Here is a 24,602-nt window from a genome sequence, read left to right as displayed (position 1 = left end):
AAAGCTCTGTGATGAAAGGGTGGTGAGGGCTGCGTTTGTGTAGCTGTTTCTTGGTAGAGGCTCTCATGGGAGGGCTGGCGCACTGGGCATGGTTTATTCAGCAGTGTGGGCCCTACCCCAGGTTTTTAATTCAGTGTGAGATCTGCAGAGAGCTGAACCTCCATTTCTCCTCACCGCCACTTCTCCACACCACTTCTTTTTGCCTCAGGAGGCTGTTACCCTGCTCTTCCTTGACACTTCACCTGTACCATCCCAGGCTGGCAGAGCATGACATTCAGACTCCTGAAGAAAAGGCCCTGATCCCCCAGCCAACCACCAAGCTCCTGCTGAGATGGGTGCAGGCAGAGCAAGGCAAGGCTGGGGAAATGCAGCTCAGACCAGGTCCGGGTAGACAAGCCTTCTGCCCAGGTTGGTTCCTCTGGAAGAGTGGGGGCAGGCTCCCCTTTTATCATTCAGCAGGCAGGAAGAACAGATGTTTGTGTGTTTTGAGCACAGGGCAACCACAAAGGCCACCAAGAGGGGCCAGTGAAGGGGGCAGCCAGCATCTGCAGCTCGGCTACCAGAGTGCTGCAGGAGTGACGGATTGCTTGGATTCTTTAAGGCCATAAACACTTCCCAGCAGGGCCAGCCTCCTGGGGGGAGCAGCTGATTATTTTTGTCTTTTAAGTGATTTACTGCTGATAACCCGACCAAGCTTTAAGCGTTTGATACTGGGCGATGATCAAACGCCCAGCAGACTATGGAGCTGGAAGGAAACACCCTGTCTTTCAAAACCCAGCCTGACTCCAAGCAAACACACACAGAAATGCTTTCTTGTAGATGCTGGGGACCAGCACCCCTCTTGCCCTCCTTGGTGACCCTGCTGGGCTGCACCCTCACTGCAGCATGCCGGGTTGTGCTCATGAAACCTGGTGCACTCTTCAAGGTTTTGCAGGAAACATAACTCTTGCAGAGCAGCATGGATGCAGTCAGTCCCTGTCACTCCGGTATTTCAGCCCTTGCCTAAGCGTGCTGTTATTTTTAGATAGAAAATTACAGACGTGATTTTTCATTTTTGAAGCCAGAAGATAAGAGTCTAGGGCCAGTCCCAGGTTTACCTACTGGTTGGATGCTAACCAGACACTTCCATTAATTTGGGTCTGTGCATTCTTCCACAAACCATGTGCAAAACACAGCTCCATTGAAAAATACATTTAATCAGATGGATATTCTGCCAGCACTTGCACATGCTGATATGATCTGAAGTGTTGATGAAAGTAGTTGGTTTTTTTTTGGTGTGTTTTCCATTAAAGGGCATGAGATGTGGCAGACATAATGCCGCTGCTCTCCACAGTCACCGTAATTAATGACAGAGAAAACAGATTTCATTTATGAAGTCACTCAAGATCCTCGGATGAAATGTTGAGTAAGTGCTAAGTATTATTTGTCTTCACTATTCAATATTAATGCACCAGCAATTAAACTCTTTCTGTACCATCTGCCTTACATACTGGAATTTCTTACAGAGAGGTATTAGTCTAAACAAGTGAAAAGCTCTTAGAAGATTGCTTCTACCTAACCCCAACATAACATGCAAAATTAACTATTAGTAACAAGCGTGTTTTTTCTTTTGACCAGTAATCTCTTGCCACAGGAGTCACCGTTAATGAATCTATTCTAATGGATTTGTTACAGCACTAGCACATTTGTGATGATTACAGAGCAAGTGAAGTTGTAAATAAACAATACTTAGTAAACTTGGAATTTTCACGTTCCTGAGTATTACAGCCCCTTCTGGGTCTCAGCTTTAGCAGCTATAAAACAGGCAGTATCTTTGTGCCATGTCATGTGCACAAGAGGTGTAAATCAATTTAAAGAGTATGACTCAAAAGCCCAGTAAATCTGCGTAGGGCTGCTTTTATCTTGCTTGTAGACTTAAAGAATTCAGTGCTTTTAAGCAGCAGGCAGAATGAATGTTTGGATCCCCTCCCCAGTCCCTCGTTCATAGTCTGTAAGTTAGCAAGAAATAAACTTTTATTGTATCTTTAAGATATTCCTTCAGGCTATTCAGGAAATCCCAAACCGAGTTATACTTACACATTGCATTTGCAATGGAAAAGTCCTTACTTTCATCCGTGTAGCTATCTAATAGTGAAGGAAGAATAGAAAAAGTGTGGGAGAGTTCTTTATTTCAGATTGCATAAAAATACAGAAGCACTCCATTTAAAAAAAACAGAGGTAAGTTCACTCTCTCTAGCTGCAAGAGAAAGCAACTGGTTACCACTTAAAACTGCTTGCGTACTTAAAAGCAGAGATGTGTACTTTAAAAATGAGGTGTAAGAGATAAATAAGCAACAGGCCCAAGCAAGTGCATTGTTTGAGTTGCTTCAAGTACTTCTCCACTGTAACACACTTATGCATACCATGATGAGCACAGTCACTGCTCGTACTTTTTAATGTGTTTGAATTGTCTTCTGACTCACCCCTCAAATAAATACAGTGGAAAACATAACCTACAACTATCTGAAAACTCAGGAGACATGGAGACAACCAGAAAGCTCTGCAGTCCATGGGTTTTGCACTACCCTCGGATTACCTCACTGATTTTACAGTTATGAGATACACACAGTACTAATGTATGATCCAATGATCCAATGCATTTGTACTCTGATAAAACATAAGTAGTGTATCACAGGTTTTTTTTTTTTTTTTTTTTTTGCTATAAAGTCATATTAAAATGTTTAAAACTGCAAACAAATAAATACACATGCATATATACATAGTGCCAGACGTTACAGTACTCTCTCTTTTACCACAGACTTAATAGAAAGAAAAGTAACATCAAGTGTTACAAAATTACAGGGAGCTTTTCTATTTTCCTGCTAGAGCTAATGACAGCTGCCATGACACAGCTCTGCAGAGGCCACAGCAGTTCTGATGCTGCAATTATCACAACTGCAAAAATATGCTCATAGCCTCATTCCTCTACTTGTATCTGGGAACTCACAGACAGAAATAAAATCAATTAATTGCACTTATAAATCAGATCCAGCAGATTCCTAAGGGACATAAATCTTGGTAGCAGAAGCCACTGATTCAAATGACCAATTTAGAGACAGTGTAAAATCTTCATGATGCAAATGCTTTTTTTTCCCATGTCAGTCTACATCTATGCCAAGTAATGGAAATTTTACACTGAAGTACCAAAACAACAACAACAACAAAATCAACAAAAAACCCAAAGAAGAAAAGCAGTTCTCAGCTCTTTTTGCTACTTGCATATTAGCACAGAGGTTAAAGAGAAGTACTGATTGCTTAATGCACAGATGCTGATAACCTGAAATTGTGACAACCTTCTAGGAGATTCATACTGCTGCCCAGAGGACTCTAGCAACTCGGGTTTCTCAGGAAGGAGGTTTCCGATGAATTCACTGTGGTGCAGCTGCAGTTCAGGGGAGCTGCTCTTATGCACTATCCACAAGGTAACAGATAGAAGATGTGGTGAGATCAATGCCCCTTCGGGGAGTAGGGAGGAAGGTTCAGCAGACAGACTCAAGAGCAGCTCAGAAACCTAACTTGTGCTTTGACATCCATCACTAGATTTTAGTATTCTTCTGCTTTCCCATAATTATGCTTGTAGTTACATGATGTTATTACACTAACTCAATAATAAAAATAGCAAATTTATAGCAAAACAGTTACAAAAATAGCAAACTATATATATCTTGTATCGTTCCACTTCAAAAACATTGTCAATGTTTTATAGTAATAGTAGATTTTTTTGCTAGCTTCTTGGCCACAGTCCTTATTGAAGAAGACACTACATACAAGTCAGTGTCATTTTTAAGGCTCTACAAAAACCAGGTCTAAATACAAAGCCTGCAGAAGGCTGCATGAGAAGTTAAGGTGCCAAGACTAGGAGCGGCTGTACTGCACTGCACTGTACTTGGTGACTCTGGAGGACTTGCTCAGCGTGGAGCTGGCAGGAGGTGCCCCCTCCAGAGGGCTCAGCAGGGAGTCCGTGATCAGCACCTGTTCAGCTCTACCAGGCCCTGCTGAGGCTGTGAGGTCATTCTCATTCACCACCATGCTCTGCCCTTCAGACAAGGTGGGAAAGCTCGGTGAGCCCTGCTCAGTGCTGGGCACGAGCACCCTCTCCCGCTCCCTCACCACCACATACCTTGAGTTGGGGAGGTCCTGAACTGCCATGGTTCCTACCCCAGGGCCCTCTGACGTCACCGTCCTTTCTGTAACCACCACGTTGTTTCCAGAGGGCAGGCTGGGGACTTCCACCATTCCCCTCAAGCTCGAGGCAGGAGCCAGCACCCTTTCTGTCACCACTATGTTCTCCTTAAACTGGGGATCTAAAAAGCTGGCGGTTGAGTGGGTATGGCTCTCTGCAGAATAGGATGTTTCCTCCAATACTACACCACCTCCTGCCTGCACTGATGGGGTGGGTGAGAAGTGGCCACCTGAGGCAGAGGCTTGTTTGGAGCTGAAAGCCTTTTGCTCATTAACGTCAAAACTGGATTCATTCTTGGAGCTACCGTCTTTCATGTCGATGCGTCTGCCTATGCATATTTCTGCCAGAGTCTTAAATTTGTCTCCTAAATCATCAAGAAAGCGGTCGTCAAGATCACCCTCAATAAAGCTGCAGCAGCCGATGGAGCCATGGGGGGAGCTTGACTCCCCCTGAGAATAAACCAGGAGACAGTCCCTTGCAGCTTGAGCTTCATCGTCCGCAAAAGAGACAGCTTTCTAAAGATGGGAAGCAAAAGAAAGCAAAAGTTTGTTAACCTTTTTACTACTTTACTACTACTTTACTAACCTTACTACTAGACATAGTAAACTTGAAAGAAATCAGGAATCATTAAATCACAGAATCATAGAATTGCTCAGATTGGAAAAGTCCTTAAAGATCATCAAGTCCAACCACAATCTAACCAAACCCACCACTAAATCATGTCCCTGAGCACCACATTCAAACAGTTTCCCAAACTTTCTAAACACATCCAGGGATGGTGACTCAACCACCTCCCTAGGCAGCCTATTCCAGTGCTTAACAACCTTTCTGTAAATAAGTGTTTCCTGATATCCAACCTAAACTTTCCCTGGCACAACTTGAGGCCATTTCCCCTCATCCTGTCAGCTGTCACCAGTGAGAAGAGATCACCCCCAGTCTCGTTGTAAGCACCTTTCAGGTATTTGGAGATAGCAATAAGTTCTTCCCTCAGCCTTCTCTTCCCCAGACTGAACAGCCCCAGTTCCTTCAGTCACTCCTCGAACGGCATATTCTCCAAGCCCTTTACAAACCTTGAACGCTTGGTCAAGGGGATTATAATAACAGCATCTGTCAACCAATCAGAGCAGGGCCTAGAACTGCTTTTTGCTTTTTTGAAGTTACTCTGAGCTGGACAGTGAAGTGATGAGAAGAAAAAAGAGTACTTTGGAATTTAATGGAAAGCCTTGGGTACATCACCATCTGCTACTTCTCCCAGATAACCATTTATGATACCACTCCTTTCTCAAAAAGAGTCTACTCACATTTTGCTTCAGTGAATAACTCTCACCTGTAACTAGGTCTTTGTGGGAGAGTGCCAGCGCCATGCCTGAGAGTATCTAACATTTAAGAGTACATTTCATGAGAAAAGGCTGACATATCATCACTGTCATGGCTCTTTTCATTTCTGCAGCCTGCAGGATCACACCCAAGTGAACAAATTACTGAGTTAAACAGTTTGGTATGTATGGGAACATACTCTAGCATACGCTGGCTCTACCCAGAACAAGAAGGATTAACCAAATTCTGACTGTACCTTTTCCAAGGCAAGCTCAGTCTGAAGGCAGCAACTGCAACTGGCTTGCTGCTGATGCTGGCACAAATCTTTGTATGCTCTTGCAGCAGCTCCAGTTGCAGGAGTAGAGGTGGCCAAATCCTTTGGGCCTGCTGAACCAGCTTTACTAATATGGTTGCTGGCTCGTGCTCAGACCCACTCATGCCATATTTGAAGTACTGTAGTGCTTATTAGCTCAGGCATCTGTGTAATGTGGTATGTATCCAGATCCAAACTGATTATTTATATTTACCTGCATTTGATCCTGGGAGCAGACACATCATCTGAGATGCTTCTACAGAAATCAGCACACACATGGAACTAATTGGTTCAGATATTTTTCTAGTTTGTTCTTTATTCTTTTCTCATTCATTTTTAGTTATGTATCTGAAGTATTTTAGTCACCCAACTTTAGCCACCCAAAGGACTATAACATTAACTAACCTGTTATCCTCCAGTTGTATAACATCTACTAAGCATCTCCTGCAAGATTCCAGCAGGTAGCTGTGCTCAGAATGTCTTAACATTCAGAAGCAAAATGAGCAGAATCGCTACTGTTGTGTCTGCTCACCTAGATCAGTAGTCAGAACACACAGGAGATACACAAATCCTTCCCTAGCCTGAGGTGACTCAAACCTGCACAGCTACTCTCCTGCCCAGCCCCATCGTCAGTCAGCTATAGAGCCTGAAGATGTTTAATCTGTAGACGTGAAGGATGATCTCTGCACTCCCTGGCATACAGAAGTGGAACCTTCCCCTGTTAGTAGCTCACCAGCCAAGTAATAACAGAAAGAGGAATAGTTACAATGAATAGGATTATCCTATTGTTCAATAGTTAGGTTGCAAAAAAATAATTCAGAAAAGGGATTGCAACATATGCTTGATGTGCATCTGGTGACCTGCCTTTTACCCAAACTACTGCACAACCAGACAAATCCAGCACCTCTTAATCAGCTGTTTTTAAAATGCAGACCCACCCTACTATTTGACGTCTATGCCTTATCTTTCAAAAACTTGCTTTGTGAAAGGTTTGTAGCCGTGACTCATCTAGAGTCACCAGTGCCTCCCTAAAGGACAGATACTATGCTCAAGTCCCCGACGTTTATATCACATCATCTTCCTCATTGCTTCTTCCTGGATACGGCTCCTTGTTCACTGCTAAATATTCTGAATCCCAAACCTTGAGAAGGGTCTTGTCACTGAAGATCATGTAAAAACCCAAAGATGCTACAAAACTTAGCACTGTGGAGGTCTACATCCCACATGTGAGCCTAACTCGAAAGTCCTTAACAGCCCACTCACACACACACAGCACTGACCCTTATCAGGATTGTTTACATATAAACAATCCGTTCATGTTTATAATAACATAAAAAGCATTTCACAATGCTAAGCATACATCTCAATATACTGTTATTCTCAGGTCATATGCTTACGTCAGTGAAGTAATCTCTTAAAAATTCTTCATTCATGGCCCCTGCAGATCCCATCGCCACACCTCCTCCAGTCACCACCACGTTGCCTTCTCCAGATACCATGCCTACAGACCCTCCAGTTGCCGTGGTTCTGGTATGGTAATCAGCACGATGAAGATGTCTTTGCTCTTCCCTGGTAATCATGTTGTTCTGCCCTCTTGTGTAAGAGGTGGAACTGCTTCCTCCTGCTGCAGCTTCCTCTGCACTCATTCCTGCTGCCGCTGCCGCTGCTGTTACTGCTGCTCCGCTGGCCGGTCCCTTCAAGTTCCCCGATGCAGTGGGTAGCATAACACTTTGCATTAACTGCAAGAAAAACACGAATGAGGATGTGACATGAAAGCTAGGCTATCTAGCATATGGAGCTCACCAAACCAGCAGCCAGGCTGGGTGGAACCTGGGAGGGTGCTGAGTTAGGACATGTTCGAATTTGTACTGATTCATGTTGCTGCAGAGTAAAGAGCTTCCTGAAAGAGGGTGCAGCTTCCATGACTGTGTTCCCAAGGAGGATCACAGAAGTATTTCCACAGGTCATTGTTCTTAAAATTCAAAGGGTTGAGAATGGAACAGGGGGGAAAATAAACAAGAAAAAGACCTGCAAAACTCCAGTGTGCTCAGCCTTCCAACTATGGGGAGCATGCAATGCCTGCTGTCCCTGTAGTGCTACCTGGCCTTTTCTTCTTTTCTTAGCTTCCCTGTCAAATTCACAGTCTTTCATCAAGAATTTGGTGTGAGTGCTGGCCCTAAAATAAAAGCTTTTTCCCTTATTTCTTATTGTCATGCAAAAACAGGCCGGTGTCATACCCCTTTTTCTGTTTGTGTAGGACAACAAGAAGAAACACCTCTAGCATTCATTTCTCTGTCTGTTGCATTCCCTCTGCATTTTGAAGTTTTTTTCTGCCTTTTTAAAAAATTGTAATAATATTGAAATCGTATTAACTTTATTTTTTAATAATCCTTTGTTTAAGAAGATAAACACACAAGAAAGTAATTTAAAATGCAACTTGAAGCTCTGAACTGGTTTATAACCCGATCATTCACAGCTTTACCGTACACTCCCAAACAGGCAGTGAACATTCCAGGCTTGCAGATGCAAATAGCACGGATGCTTTTCCCACACTTTATCTTCTAATCAGATACTATCAGCATGTGCTTGATTCCTTTGCCTTCACTTTGGGATTTTAACACTATGGTTGGTGTTTCTAGAGCTGCTGTTGGAATTCCCTTTCCATGCATCCTTCATTGAGCCTGATGGGGTTAACTTTAATTAATATTCACGTGTGGCTAAAATCTGCTGTGCAGGTTGAAAACATCAGCCCATTATGCGGTAGAGTGCAAAACTGAGCACTTGGCTGGAAATCAAAGAAAAATGCTGCTAGGGAAAACCTGCCTTCTCCTCAGGAGCTGCTCCTTCACTGTTCCATTTACGCAACATCTCTTCGCTACAGTCTGGTATTGCAGCAAATCCCTTCTTTGCTCCTGAGCCGCATGGACACAGCAGCAGTAATAGCGGAATAACTGCAGGGAAACACAAGTTTGTCATTAGTGATGGACTGACTAGGATCAAAGCATGTTAACAGCCAATACTGAAGTCTGGCCAGCAACACGTCTTTAATGAGTTAAAGAACATCATACGAACAAATAAGGAGTGCAGTCAATTCCCAGAAGTTCAAGGTATTTCCTGGAAACATAAGCAGGGATTTTTTTCTAAACAGTAAACTGACAATGAACCTATCACTCCTGCAGATGATTGTGCATGTATTTATCCTTACTTCTACTGAAGATCTCATGTAGCAAAACCAGCCCCAAAAGTGTACAACCTCAGCATTTCCAACTCCTGTCCTGTTACTAACTACATCAAGACATTTCCTTATGAAACACTCCCATGAGTGGTCGCATTTACAGTATTACCTAGAGAGCTCAAAATGATTCAGTTTCAGAAGGAAAACATACTTCTGTGGAATTAACTTTGTTTTCTCATAGCCAGAGCGCTACTACTACAAACAATGAATTATTGTCCTTTCAAATTACTGCCCATTCATTCTTGTCTAGTAATTGGCGACCCTGCATATAGCAGGGGGGTTGAAACTAGATGATCATTGTGGTCCATTTCAACTCAGGCCATTCTAGGATTCTATGATTCAAATGCAGTACTAGTATATATGGCCATACCCTGACTGCAAGTATTTCTCTTGTTTTTCAGTTTTTGCCTTGTCTTACCAATGTGACTTCTTACATTATGTACTGCTCAGATTAAGGAACCAGACCTGGGTCTGTAATTAGGGAGAACATTGAGAGAGTGCTGTGATTTGAGTGAGAAGAGCTAGGGTTCACACAGGGAAGTGTGGGAAATGCTAAAAGGATACCTTAGTGTTTCCCCACCTATTATTTATGGCGTTATAAACTAATATTATGAGCTGTACATATTAACTTCAAAATGCACAGCTTCTGAATGTATAGTGCTGATATTGCAAAAACGAACTGGAGATCTGCCATGACTGCACACAGCCTAGGAGTTTACATGAAGTACACCAAGATGATAAAACCTGGGAGCACAACAGTTTACTCCTTGGTGCTTTGTGGACCGTATTTGTGGCGCTTCTGACATAACATGAAATGATTACTTACGCAGCAGAAGCAAAAATGCCAAGATGATTAGTGCAATCGCTCCTGGTCCCAGACTTGCTGACCCAGTGCCAGTAATTCTATCTTTGCATCCGCCGTCAGCAGTGCACGTACAAACAAACAGTTGCAGGGATTGTGGCTGAGCACAGCTGAACCCTTGGAAATCCTGTATTAGCAGGGGGACTTCGGTACTGCCTGCCTTCAGGTCCTGGGGAACCAACCGTACACTGGTGGCTAAAGCAGAAGGGTGGGGTTAGTGAAAAAGAAAAAAAAGAATACAAAATAAGCAGACAGAAAGTTAACTCCTGTAAACCTTCTCAAACTCCCAACAATCTCCCTCCATTTAGGACCAGTCAATGCAACCCAACTTAAATTTATATCCGTGGCAGCATACGTGCTTTTTTATTTAATCACGTAATTTACGCTGGTAACAAATGGCCATGCTCTCTTGAAGACTCAGAAAATCACAGAAGAGCTTTGCACCTGCAGAGGCCATCACAAAAGATAGTCTGATTGCTTACAGAGCACTAACCTTCACTTCATCCAGTTAGCTAAAGGCTGAATTCACAAAAATCAACTTCTGTCATTAGGAGATTAACTTGCAGTAAGCTACTGGCAGACATATTACCATGCCATGTTTAGGACAGGACTGGGTAACAGGCGCCCAAGAGATCCCGGATGAGGAGGCAAATACCATCCTGCTTTGAAAAGCTGTAATCTCTGTAACTTGCTGCTAGTCTGGCTACAAGCAGGGTGAGGAAAGGCAAGATTTCTTTTTCAGTCCTAAACTGTGATTAAGACTGTGCTGATTGCTCAGCAGTGTTGTGTTGTAGGATTATGAATAACAAGAATTGTTCTGAGAAGAAAAAGTATTTTCTAGTGTCTTCAGTCTACCTGAAGCATTTCCTTCAAGTGTTTCCCAGGTTTATAAGAATGGGAATGTAAGAAGAAAATGCGAATCTAGTTTTGAAATACTCTTTAAAATAATTTTTGATTTATGATCTACATATGGCTGGCTCATCAAACTAGACTAAAATGGTCCAGTTGAGGGAAGGCAACAGGCCCCAGAACACGATTATTTTTATAGCTGATAGAGGGAAGGCATCAGAACACAAGCAACATGTCCTCAGACGTGATTTCATATATGAATTATTTTTTGTCTGGATCAGTCAAGCTGAATTATTGGAATTAGCAAAGTGTAACACTCCTGTAGAACTCCAGAAAACTGAAAGTAATTCAACATATTTTTTCTTACCATTTTTGGATGCAATTATCCATTTTCTTGCTGTTCCTTCTGGCTCATCAATGACAGAAAAGCTGTAGGGAGCACTGTTTGGGTAACTATCTATATCATTAGCTGTAACATCAACAAACTCTGCATCTAAACACACGGTCCGTACAGGGTTCTCAATAACTGGGCAGTTATCATTCTCATCTTGAACTTGAATAACAACGGTGCCAGTGGCTGTTTTTGTAGGAAGATCTAAGGTTACAAAATATGAAAAATTAAATCAACATTTGACAAGGACAGAAATTTTGTCTTAAAATAAAAAAACCCAATATTTTCCCAAACATAAGCACTTCTGAAATGAGTTTATGGGAGCAATGTTTCATTTCTAATGTCAATTACTGTGTTGACAAAGTTCTTCTGAAGGCAAGTTGTTTTACTACCTTAATGTAAAAATGCATTTCTTGTGCATAGCTACACAATAATAAGCAGGTTACAAAGAATTCTAGCTAGCTATACAAGAAATTCAGAGATTCTTTCCAACTTAGCTTTCCAGAAAATTTAGGACTTTGAAATCTGCTTATTATTATAGTGAGATACTGACAATTTCCACCTATGTCTTCACAAAACTTGTTTTAAAAGCTTGTCTTTTAAAAGCTTGTCCCTCCACAGAGCCTACTGGAAACTGCACTGGGCACCTAAATTGTAGGCAGTTGAAGGTAGGGAGATTAAGCCAACTGTAGCCATAGAAATACAAACTGAGCCCTTAAAAATAATAATAAAAAAAACCCAACATCTCCCCCCCCCCCCCCCAAGGAAATTAACAAAAGACACCAGATCCAGTAAAGCAGAAACAGAACTTTCTAAACTTACCAGTAGTTACACCCAACATGGTAAAAGCGTAGGTACCATTTACTACATAACGTGATTCGTAATCGAGGTTTTTAGCAAGTTGGATTTCACCCGTATTTGAATTTATCGTGATCCAGTTTGCTGGGTCTCTTCCTTTGATATATCTGATGAAAATCACATAAAAAAGTAAAAATATCATACTTAGAAGATCAAAACAACTATCAGAAGAAAAAACAGCTTCATACTATGCCTACTCTTTGTGCAGGCCAAACTCTGACACTGCTGTCAATGTAACTATTAACCTTAGATTATAAACCTACGCTGGCTGTTGAAACCTGCTTTTCCCTCTCAAGCCAGCCAGGACATAGGTGTGGCAGTGTTATCGAGTGAAACAAGAATGCCTGTTCCACTAGAGAGGCAGCGTGCTGCTGACCACGATGCTCCCCTTCCCCTGACCCTCCTCCCAGCCATGGGTGAGCAGCAGCCCCCTGGAAAGGCTGTATAACAGGCATGAAGAAAGGGACCCAGGGTGAGGTTTGTACCTCTGTCATTTCGTAACACTTCTAAATGCCACCACAGTGGTAGTTCAACAATGTTTTAGCTGATGTGCTACAATTCAAAAGCTAAAGACAGCCACATGAACGCATACACAGGCTTATCTACCCGAACATCCTTTTTTGTTCAATTTCCGCGTGTTTCTCTATACTCCTTCCTGATAATTCTGCGTGTAACTATGGACAACTTCAGCACAAGCACTCATCATTTACCAGAAAATAAATGGTATTTTCAAATCAGTCATTTTCTGCCAAATAGAATATTGATAGTAATGGTGTTCTTTTAGTTGTCAATTATGCGTAGGAGAGAACAGATTTCCTCTGAAATTATTTCAGGTTGATACACACATTTTTACAGTAAGCTGTAGTTTCTGACACACTCAGTTATGAGGGATATATAAAAAGATTCTTACTTAACGTGCACTGCAGCTTTTCCAGTGTCTTCATCAATGGCTTGATACTGTCCAATGACCTGCCCTACTCGCATGCTCTCACTTGCTTCAATAATTTTTGTCCCACTGGGGAATACAAGGCCTTCCCGCACATCAATCACATTAATTTTGATCGGAATTGTTTGTGCTTTATAGCTGTTTTTAATGGACTTGTGAAATTCTGCTTTGTTTGTAACAACGATGCCCAGGTTTAGGTTTTTCATTTCTTCATAATTTAGCTCCTAGAGCAAACAAACAAACAAAAAAAATCCCTCAGAATTTGATGGTATTCGATATTGAGACAACATCCAGATGTTTAATATTTAAATAATGCTGATGGAGGATGCTACAGTGGAAAGAACCATAATTCAGCGTGTTACTCTCAATTCAAAACACCTCTTGAAGAGTATGTTAAGAAGATTGCTCCTTGTTTTTCCATGGATGGCAGAACTGATATTACTTTATATTATCAAATTAATTTAAGGTATGTACAATGAGTCCTACACAAATATTTTGCATTTGCCTTCAGTGAATCCCTACTCAGAATTATTCTACTCTTCTACATTTTTTTAAAATGATTTGAACAATTTGGTTATTAGTAATGCCTTTTTTTAATTTTTACTATTATTGTTTTATTTCTAATAATTTCCAAGTTTGAGATAAGGAAAACAGAGCAGAAGAAAAATAAAGCTTAGCATACTATGCATCTTCAGCTCCTGTCACTAAAGAAGAGTGAAAGCTCCACAGAAATCCACAAGGTAAATAGGCTGTAGCCATGACTCATGGAGTAGGTGCTGCATGCAGTTATCTGTGGCCATGGGAAATAAGTAAACTGAGACAAGCAAAGAGACCAAATATGTGGGAAAGGTTACAGCATATGTGCTACTAGCATTGCTGCCCAACAACAAGGAAGATCTGGGATTTCTGTTCCACTGGATACATAGTGCCACCACACAGAATATGGTGAACAAAATTATTATTTTGTACAGAATTACTGAATACACCACCAAAAAATATAAGAGAAGCATCCACCACGTACATTTATAGTTTATTTACTAACTATAAATAATTTGTACATCAATCCCTATTAAGGGAATCAATTACTCTAAAGACTCACAAAGAATATACTAACCTTCACAAGAGTCAAAATTCCTTCATTTGTGTTGGTATCTGTTACTATACGAAAATAGCCACCTTCATTGCCAGAGACAAAAGAAAAGTTTGCCAACCAGTTATCAGAAAACTCTTCATCTTTATCAAATACTTTTATTCTCATAATTTCCACATTTGCTCTGTTTTCTTCAACACTTCCTTCAAACTGCAAGAATAAAAAGATTTAAATGTAAAAAGATGTCCCAATCTACCGTATTTCATCAGTACAAGAAAGTCTGCATAAGATTTTCTTAAGCAATGGGATACTAGCAGGTGTACAAACACACCAAATATCATGGTGAATTACTTACTGCAGAGCTTTCAAGCACAGGAAGGTTGTCGTTGACATCCAAAATCTTGATTTCTAAAGAGCATGTAGCACTATTCCCATCTGCTGCACCGCCACGGTCCTTCCCTTCCACCACCAAAGAATAGCTACTTTGTGTCTGTCATAATTAAAAGAAAGAAATGCTTCAACTAGTTTAAATTTTTGTTGCCTTACTGTATTATCAGTGTCTTATTTTGTCAAAACCTCTCAAGTAATGGCCAATCAAAACTCATTTTCTCTCTACTATTAAATCTCACACATAGCTCTTTCTACCGGAGTAAAGCTGAGCCTTAGAAAAGGGTTTGAGAGTTTTACATTTTCCTCCCAAAGAGTTAGACTGTGCTCAAATGGAAAATGGAAAAATTTTAGTAGCCACGGACAGGATACAGCAATACCTGCACATTGAGACAGACCCAGATACAGGGATAGCATCCACAGCCTCTGTGAGCTAATATAAAGATCACCATCTGCTGGTCAGTGAAAATACATGCAAGCATAAGGAAAGTTGCTGACAGTATTTGGCTTTCAACACTTTCAAAGCAGCATCATTTCTTAGCCTTTGAGTCCTGATTTGTACAGCAATCTACCAAAGTCTAGATTCAACCAGCAGGTTTACAGGTTGGTGACCTGGGTGTTCTACCCACAGGCTCACCAGCAAAGAAATGACACCCACGTGTCGTGTAACTGCTGCCCAGCTGCACAGAAGGGACAGAAAGCAACAGCCACCAACTGGCATAGTGAGAGGGAGGGTGAAAGCTTTACCTCATCCCCTCCCAAAGCCACTGGAAAACATACATCAGACAGACAAGGTATGGTCCTTTAAACCCAACTGGGATGAAGGAAGGAGAGAAGTGACAACAGGTACCAGAAGAATGCTATCAATAGATTTTATTTATTTATTTATTTATTTTACCTCTCTGTCAAGGTTTATTGCTGCTACTTGAACCTCGCCAGTATCTTTATTCATACTGAATGCAGAACTAGGGCTTTGGGAAATGATCTTGAATGCAATTTTGGAATTCAGGTTATTTGGTTCATCTGCATCCGTTGCATTTAACCTCATTACAATTGTACCTGAAAAAAACCCAACAAAATACAATATTTGGTTATGCTGCCATGCACTGGCAAGTATTTTTAATGTAATGTTACAGGTAAGAGTGTGCTGCCAGATGTAATGCACAATTTTCTGATGCCCCTACCTCTGGCATATTTAATAGAACTGAAGAATTGTTCTTGAAATTCAATTTATGTTAAAACCTCAAAAACAAAACTACATATCAACACAGATCTGAAGGTTGTAGAATTCAACTCATCACAACTACTCAGTGAGTTGAATTCTTGCAAGAATTCTAACAGAAAACTTTAGATATTGTATAAAGAAGATGGAAACTTTATTTAGACAGTAAATTGCATTTCCCTCATACGTCATTCTAAAGGAAGCAGAACAACTTTTGTACATGAACATCAATACAACAACTGTTCTTTACAGACTGACACCCTCCAACAGCTTGATTCAAAATCAATTGTGGCTCCCATGCTGCAAGCCCCTTATATGCATAAATGCTGTACTTGGAAAGGGCCAACCTTAGTGTCCAGCACCATTAGTTGGGTTTCAGTATCAGCTGGAATTCAAGAAGAGAGACAGTTACCATATGGCTGCTACTGACTTGAAAGGCAGCTGAGGGAATTCAATATCTCACATAAATGGATGGTCAGTAATTTCTATCTTCAGATTGCCATGGCATTGAAAAGAACAGGATATCAGGTATTTATTAGGATGTTTTATTCTGGGAAATAGTCTATTGCTCCCAGATCTGTTCTTATATTTACTGTTGTTAATAGGAAAACTGCCAATAGCTTGTTCTGAGGTTTGGGTGATGATTGTATACTCTTAACATTGAAGTGCTTCTCCAGACTATTAAATAAAGGAGAACTTCAGAACACAGCAGAGCTAAATGCTTCCAAAATGGGCTGGAATTGCTAGGCCAGAAGATGGATGGAATTCTCCATGCAGTGTCTACTTAAGGCCTCCCTGGCTTAGTGGCAAGTCTGACCCAAAAACAAAGTTGGCATAAGAAGAAGTCTTCTTCTCTGTTGCCTTTATGCTCATACTTTCCCTTCATCACACTACACAACTCAGCCCTGAATAAAAACATGCATTCAAACTTGGATAACCTGTCCTACATAAGCAAGATAATGCACTATTGTTACTACAGATATGCTGCTGCACTGACTATATTCACTTCTGTCCTTGAATACATTCAGAATAGGTAAATTAAAAAATACATAAAATGTTACCTGTTTCACTTAATTCTTCAATTGAACCAACAAAAACTTCATGTGAAAACACTGGAGGATTGTCATTTATATCTAGAACTCTAACTGGAAGGTCTATTGGCTCTTCCAGTTTTGCTCCGGTCTTATCTAGAGCATGACCTCGCAACTGAAATGATTCAGACAGAAACAATAAGAAAATGAGTGACTGTAATACATATATGTGAGCACATATACAAAATATAAAATATATAGCAACTAAAACTATTAGCAGTTATATGTATGTATATATACACATACACACACATATATAAATGTCCACAAACATTAAAACCTACTGAAATAATAAGTATTTTTATTAAAAAAGGAAAGAAGAGTATTTATAAGGGTAAAGTTACTATTCAACTTACAAATAGCACTGGAGTCTTTTCTCTGTCAACCTTTCCTGTGATGTTCAAGTCTCCGGTCTTTCCATTGATAACAAACAATCCATAAGGGGGTTCTGTAACTCCTTGACCAGATATAGTATAAGTTACCACTATCCCTGTGTCTTCAAAATCAGAATGTATCTAGGAGGAGCATGATAGAGTAAATAGTAATTGGTAAATAAAACCACATTTCAAAACATATAATCCTTTTAGCTATTTTCATAATGAACAAACAAAAATTAGTATTAAATACAGTTTTTCTACATGGTTTACAGTGTTCAGATGTTGAGATGAAACCAGAAGAAAAAGTTACATGCTCTCTTTGAAGATCTAGTCCAAGGGAGATTAGGAATGTGATGGACAGTGCAACAGCTAGGAACCACAGAACAGAGAGAAGACTTGGACAAAGAAAGTTGGATAGCACACAAGTGCAAGGAAGAGTCTGACTGTTCCACATACACCTTTCTGTCCAATCACCACCAGCAGTTTTGGGAGCTGCTAGCCAACTTGAACTAGAGCTGAGTAACTGTGGTTGGGTGGTAGAGTGAAAAAAAAATTCAAAAACACTGCATTTCCAAAAGTATTATGAAAATTGTTGACTGGGAAAAGATGAAAGACTCAGCTGAATCAGGCTTCAAGAGTAACTCATCTTAAGAAAACTGAAGGAAATGTGCCAATTTTCTACTAGTATTCAATAATTCATTAAAATTAAAGAAACATCAGTGTCTGTGGTTAGGGCAGCTACATCTTTATTTCATATTTTCATCTCTGCGTATTCTGTATTTATCTCTTTTCAGGGCTTACTCTAGCAATTGGATTCCTATAAGAATTGTCTTCCTCTTCCCGTATGAAAGCAGGAGGGACCGTCCATTCTCGTTTCTGTCTGACAAGGCTGTTGGGATGAGTTAAGGTGCCATTCCTGCCACTTCGATTATAAATCTGTGAAAAAGAACAAGGCTGAATGTCAGCATAACATCTAGTCACTTAAGATAAAATGCTTTATTGCTGTGCTAGTCCACACTTCTGAATAGCATAGGCCATAACCTGGGCATTCTGCTTGCACAAAACCATGTGCTGACCTTACCACTTATTTTCTTCCAAGGAGGCTATGCACTCTTTTAATAGTAATTTTGAAATCACAGAGCAGACTAGCCTTCTGAAGCACAATTTAAAACTACACATTCCTGAAGTTGCTTGAAATGAAAAACTACAGTAATCTTTTAATCAAGACAGACATATAAAACCCAAGATTTAAATACACAGGTACATTTGCATGACCAGGGTATGGTGAAAATACACCTGTTCTGACAGATCTAAGTGCTTGTCACCAGATGTGGAATGAAGTTTGCCACTGATACTGCTATAAACAACTACTTCTGACTCATTATGCTGTTTAACATCTCATCAATACTGACTAATACTCACCTTCTTCTGTAATACAGGATACATGCAATAAGAAACCCATTCACTGTCTCAGCTATCCTTGCCCAGGTACCCCTCATTCCTGCTGACTCCTGTACTTCCTCCTCCTGTCCTGCTGGAGTCCAGATCCACAACAAACACTGTATCATAGCAGTTGACTTCATTTATGGAGAGTTAAAAAAGATATTTACAATGTAACATTTTTGCTAAACTTTCTTAAACATCGCTCTTTTGATGGATGTGGGATTGGTCCTTTTCTTACATTTGTGCTTTCATTTTGTTACCCATTATACAGATTTCATTGTTCAGAAAATAGTAGAACTTGAGATACTTATCAAGTTAAATAAAGCATGCCTTCGATGCTTGTTTTTTTTTTTTTTTTTTCAGAAGGCCCTTCTTCAGGTACTGATCAAGAAAAGCTCTCTCTTACCTTCCAATGGAGTCCATTTCCACAACTGAGACAGATCTGTAATGAAAGTGAGGTTAACTATTATTATTAATTCAGTGTCGCTTTAGCAGCACATTTCTTTATCCACTAAGAGCCCAGGATAGCTATGTATGCCCTCAGAAACTGCAGTTTGGTGCCTGTAAGCAACTGGAGTCTCAGTCAAATTATCAGAGATCCTGTGTTTGCTTTCCTTGATGCTCCAAAGGTGACTTTTATTGGTCCTAAGGCCTAAGGAAAAATAGGCTTAGAGAAGTGATTGCCTATTGAAGTCAGTAAACCATAGAATCGTAGGGCTTGGAAGGGACCTCTAAAGATCATGTAGCCACCAGCCATAACAGGTTCCCTACAGTAAGTTGCACAGATAGGCATCCGGGTAGATTCTAAATACTTCCAGAGAACAAGACTCCACCACTTCTCTGGGCATCCTGTGCCAGAGCTCTGTCATCCTTGCAGTAAAGTTCTTTCTCATGTTCACTTGGCACTTTCTGCAGTCCAGTTTGTGCCCCTAACTCCTTGTTCTGTCACTGAAAGGAGCATGATTGCATTCACTTGACTCCTGCCCATTTGATATTTACAGGTATTGGCAAGATCCCCCATCAGCCTGCTCTACTTCAGGCTGAACAATCCCAGGTCTCTCAGCCTTTTCTCATAAGGGGGATGCTCCAGGCCTCTCATCATCTTTGTGTCCCTCCGTTGGACTCTCTAGAAATTCCTTGTCCTGTTTGAACTGAGGAGCTCAGAATTGGACACAGTACACCAAATGTGGTCTCACCAGAGCAGAATAGAGGGGGAGCACCAGCTCCCTCAACCTCCTGGCCACCTGATTATTCCTCCCAGGTGCAGGACTCCACACTCGCTTTTGTTGAACCTTGTAAGATTTCTCTCCACTTATCTCTCCAGCCTGTCCAGGTCCTCCTGAACAGCAGCCCAGCCTTCAGCTGTGTCAGCTACTCCACCCAGCTCTGTATCATCTACAAGCTTGCTGAGGGTGGATTCTACACCTTCATCCAAGCCACTGAGAATATGTTAAATACTTTAAATGTTCTCTTTGACTGGTTTTCAAACTGCTATCTGAGCTCTCACTATTGATCCCTTCCATCTTACACTGACTGCTACATCATAGCATGATAGAATATTTTAAATTTTTCTCTTTCTTACACAATGCAACACAGCAGTCAGTGGACAAGGTTGGGAAAAGCAGCAGACAGTGGTTTCAACTTGCACAACAAAACTTTTTCAAACAGCAGTCTTCCCAGTGTGTACATCCTGAAGACAAAAATCAGCAAGCAAGAGGTTCCCTGACACATTGTGAGGGCTGCAGGATCTTATATCTCAGATCAAGCTTTTCTTATGAATATTCTTAATCTTATTTAATATTTATATAAATTTTTAAACTTCGTTTTTCTGATGAATGAGATTATACCAGTAAGATAATGCATAACAGGGAAACACTCGTTTTCCAGTCAATGTTTTCCAACAAGAACTATAATTCTTTAGGAAGCAGCTGTCAAAGTGTCATCTTGAACATCCTTATTTGCTTTCACAAACTGAAGGGACAAAGAATGAACAGAGACAAGGAGCATCAGGAGAGAAGTTTCCTTGTATCAGAAGCCTGAGAACAGTGTAAACTAAAGCCTGAAGTTTGCAAATATCTCAGTGGACTGAGATAAAAGAAGAGCACATCAAGGAAGTAAAGAAAATCCCATTAGTCATTAGAAATAGAAAGTCTTACAAAAGAGCCTCAAGCACTCTTTTTTTTTGCTAAAAAAGGATTATTTTGTTTTTTTTTTTTTTACTTTTTAATCTATAACAGTCAGTGGTCCATGGGGAATTTTAAAGTGATCTAATATAGGAGTCTAACGGTGGGAATTTTGTTTATGAGATGCAAAAACACATTCGAAAGATAGGCATGTTCTGCATTTAACTGAAAATTCATAAAAGACACTAAAATTTCAAAATTAAGAAAAATATTTTTATTGAATTATTTTTCAGGAAAAGTAAAATCACACTCTACATGTGTTGAATTTTGAAATTCCCTTTTCCAACACACTACAGCTGCCTTCTATTAAGTGGCTCAGTAGGAAAACCCCCCATCTGTCACTTGGTGTGAATCACTGCCCCTGCACAAAAACTCACACATCTAGTGATGAAATCTATTGACGACAAGGAGCTGGAAAGGCATTGGCAAAAGACAACTGTATTGCTACAGAAAATTAGTCAGAAAACCTGAAGCCTGAAGTAATAAAAATGGAATGAAATACTGCAGAAAAGCAGCTGGAATAGGTGAGGTGGCAGGGGAAAAGGAGGGAGTGACTGACATGTATAGAGAGTGCAAGGCTGCTCTTGCGCAAATGTGTGCTCGTGTCTTGTGAAAGAAGTAACTGAAGAGACACATTTTGAACACACAGCTTCATTTTATATTGTAAAGATTCAGAATGAGTAAGCTAGAAGGTGTGTACACCTATTTGCTTTGCTATGAAACTAGAAACCCAACCCTATAAATGTGGTCTTGTCACATGTTGTGCTGGTCAGTTTGGTGCTGAAGACCACTGGCAAGTGGACATCTGGCACACTTACAGAAGTGAGCTGAAGGGACATCCGAGGTTATCTCTGAGTCCATCTCCCTGCCCTGGGGTAGGATGAGTAACACCCATCTGCTGCCTGACATCTGTTTAACCTGTTCCTAAAAACTAGTGATGGAGATCGCAGCATTGCTGCTGAGAACACAACAGTACCCAAATAAAGCTTTGTGGGCTTTACTTCAGACTGGAATTAGCCTGAAACCATGGAATAAACATCCACAGAGGTGATGGAAACATCTCTCAGAACAGTTTCAATCTCAAAGAATCAGACTGTCACACTCTGGAGATTTGCTTCAAAAGCACAGTTTGATCCAATCAAATAGGTGCACTCTACATCCATTGCATGTGTTTCCTATAACCAACATCAAAACAGCTATACTGAGATGTCTTAATCTCAAACTGAATCTCCCTCTGTCATGTAGATAATATAACTAGGAAACAGCACAACTCCCTTTTCATGAGGATTACCTTTCACATATAAGAAAACTTATTATCCATTTTACCCACAATCCCAGTTCTTTAGTATCACTATGAGAATGATAAACTAGGAATACTTGAATTTATATTACTTTTTTTTTTTCTATTTTTTTGCTTTTCTCTAGTCTCTCCTGTAATAATTCCATTTCTTCTGATGTATGGCATCTGAGATAACACACGTCTTCAGCCAAACAGATAAAATCACAGACCTCAGGCATTCCATGCCTGTTTCATATCTCACCACAGCCCTGTCTTTTTGTTTGTTTGTTTTTAAAGATGCATGATTTGCAGACAGAAAGTAGGCTTCTTGAAATCACCTCACTTTTGCTTTTCCTAAAACTAATCAGTTCTAGAAAAACTAAAACTAGTCAGTTTTATTTGTTTCACAGAATCATAGAATCGTTTGAATTTGAAGGGACTCCCCTACAACGAACCCCTACAATGGACACCTACAGCTACATCAGGCTGCTCAGAGCCTGGTCTAGCTTGTCTTTGAATGTATACAGGGATGAGGCACCACCATATCCACTGCTAGGCAACCTCTTCCACCCTTATCATAAATTTATTTTCCTTATATCCAGTCTAAATCTCCTGTTATTTGGTTTTAAACCATTATCCCATTTTTCCTTATCCTATCACAACAGACCTCACTACAGAGTATATTTCTTTCTTTCTTATACACACTCTTTAGATACTGAAAGGCTGCTTTCAAGTCTTCTCAAGAGAGAACAGTCCCAGTTCTCTCAGCCTGTCCTCCAAGGGAGGTGTTCCATCCCTTGTATCATTTTTGTGGCCCTCCTTTGTATGTGCTCCAGCAGGTCTATGTCTCCTCTTGTACTGAGCGCTCCTTATCTGGATGCCTCATCAGTGCCTCTGCAGGGGGGCAGGATCACCTCCCTCGCCCTGCTGGCCACACTTCTTTTGATGCAGCACAGGATACAGTGGGCTTTGTGGTATTGTTCCTATAAATTCTGAAAAAAAAATTGCTACTGATGGTAACATTACAATCGTGATTCCAAGTATTACATACTAGTCTAATGTCTAAAATATCAAATATTAAGGATGTACAACCTAAGAAAACATCCACAGGAAAAAAAAAATCTCAAATCCATTCTCACTCAAATACAGGACACTTTCTAACATTTCCTCTCTCGAAGACAAAAGTGCAATGACCCTTGTTGGCTGTGCCTATGTGACAAGGCCACAGCTCCAGGTGTGTGCCCTGGACATGACCCATGTTGGTCCCAACCATACAAGCACCATCGCTGGGCTTCTAATGTGGAAGGTACATTGTGATTATTATTATTTTTTTTTTTAATTTTTGCTTTTTAGTCAGTTCTCTGGGTTTTGCAATTATCTATGTCTTCTTTGCATGCCTTTTGACATCAGTGACTACAGTTGGATGCTCACACAAGCAGCTACTTTCACCCACAACAGTGGGTTTGTCTTGATTAAAAACCACCACACACAAAAAGGGAACACCCCATAGTTCTTCTCTCTCCTGTCACCGACCAAGCAGGGCAGTTTTAGTCCCTGGAATATTACATCCCGCATTAAAGCTGCAAGGCAACAGATCTCCACTCAACCTGATTTTTGGGACCTCGAGCATGAGAAATCCTGCCCAGCTCCCTGCAGCCCTCCTGAGCCCTGCTCAGCTCCCTGCTCCCAGCCAGGCCTGGCTTCCACCCTGCCTGGGCAGTGGCTGCCCAACTTCACAGGAGTTTCACCAAGCAGGGAGAGTGAGCTGCTCAGTAATGCCTCTGATTTCAAGGAAAGCTTCTTGGGGAGTTGCTAGAAACTACCAGAAAACACCAGCCTGAACCAAACCCAAGCTTTCTTTGGTTTCAGGACATTCAGAACTTGCTTCTAGCACGGAAAGCTGTTGCATAGGACAAAAGGTCTAAAGATTGAGAGCAGGGAAGGGGAAAACTCATGTATCTTGTATTTGTAAGAGTTTCATATATATTTTCTCTAAGATTTCCAGTAAATGTTACGGACAATCCATTTTCCCTCCTGGCACGGCTCCTTCCAACAGGTAACACAGTTTACAGACAGTACACTGAACAAGAAGATGACAGCAGCACCAACTCCCCTAATCCTCCGGGAGCCTCGACAAAACCCACCTATCTCCAGACACAGGGACGCTCCTTTCATAGCCTTTCCCGACTTTTCCCAACTTTCGGATCTTTCTTTCATCTCCCTCCCAGGAAGCGAACACGAGAGCTGCCAAACCTCGACGGGAAGCGCCCTCCCCACGCCCCGCGCCCGCACACGGCCCCCGGGGCACCGCGTAGCGCCCGCGCTTCCCTCCCTGCTCCCATCGTCCGGCCCAGCCCCAGGCAGGGACTTACCAGCAACGCCAGCAACGGCACCACCGCCGCGCTACCCCGCGACATGGCCGCCGCCTGCGCGCCGCGCCCGGGACGGGGTCACCTCCTGCAGCCGTCAAGGGAAATGGAGGCGGCCCGGCGAGGGGCGCGCTAGTAGCCGCGGATGGGTGGAGAGAGCAGCCGGGG

The 24,602-nt window shown here is 41.2% G+C and overlaps 1 protein-coding gene across 1 annotated transcript; it reads right to left on the bottom strand.

The window, feature by feature from the left end:
* Window positions 1–2,151: 2,151 nt before the first annotated feature.
* Window positions 2,152–24,573, bottom strand: LOC128091084 (desmoglein-2-like). Its single transcript, XM_052704012.1, has 15 exons — window positions 24,438–24,573; window positions 19,010–19,045; window positions 17,962–18,096; window positions 17,140–17,298; window positions 16,754–16,898; window positions 15,369–15,529; window positions 14,439–14,573; window positions 14,108–14,293; window positions 12,958–13,217; window positions 12,012–12,154; window positions 11,166–11,393; window positions 9,914–10,144; window positions 8,676–8,803; window positions 7,250–7,591; window positions 2,152–4,737 (listed from the first exon to the last, which is right to left on the bottom strand). Exons 1-15 carry the CDS (start codon window positions 24,480–24,482, stop codon window positions 3,895–3,897), a joined length of 3,177 nt encoding a protein of 1,058 aa, XP_052559972.1. The 5' UTR covers window positions 24,483–24,573; the 3' UTR covers window positions 2,152–3,894.
* Between the last annotated feature and the right edge of the window lie 29 nt (window positions 24,574–24,602).

This window comes from Tympanuchus pallidicinctus, unplaced genomic scaffold (genome assembly GCF_026119805.1).
Source record: "Tympanuchus pallidicinctus isolate F22 unplaced genomic scaffold, pur_lepc_1.0 scaffold5, whole genome shotgun sequence".
Taxonomy (NCBI): Eukaryota; Metazoa; Chordata; class Aves; order Galliformes; family Phasianidae; genus Tympanuchus; species Tympanuchus pallidicinctus.
Note: the sequence above shows the minus strand (reverse complement) of the source record. Positions and strands in the feature narration are given on the sequence as shown.

Bases quoted from the DNA above. Each gene is read 5' to 3' on its own strand.
- LOC128091084 (XM_052704012.1), bottom strand. From the start codon at position 24,482: ATGTCGCGGGGTAGCGCGGCGGTGGTGCCGTTGCTGGCGTTGCTG. The intron at 14,574-15,368 runs GTAAAATAAATA...TAATTATGACAG, and splicing joins CAATAAACCTTGACAGAGAG to ACACAAAGTAGCTATTCTTT. The intron at 10,145-11,165 runs GTAAGAAAAAAT...CTTCTGCTTTAG, and splicing joins GATAATTGCATCCAAAAATG to CCACCAGTGTACGGTTGGTT.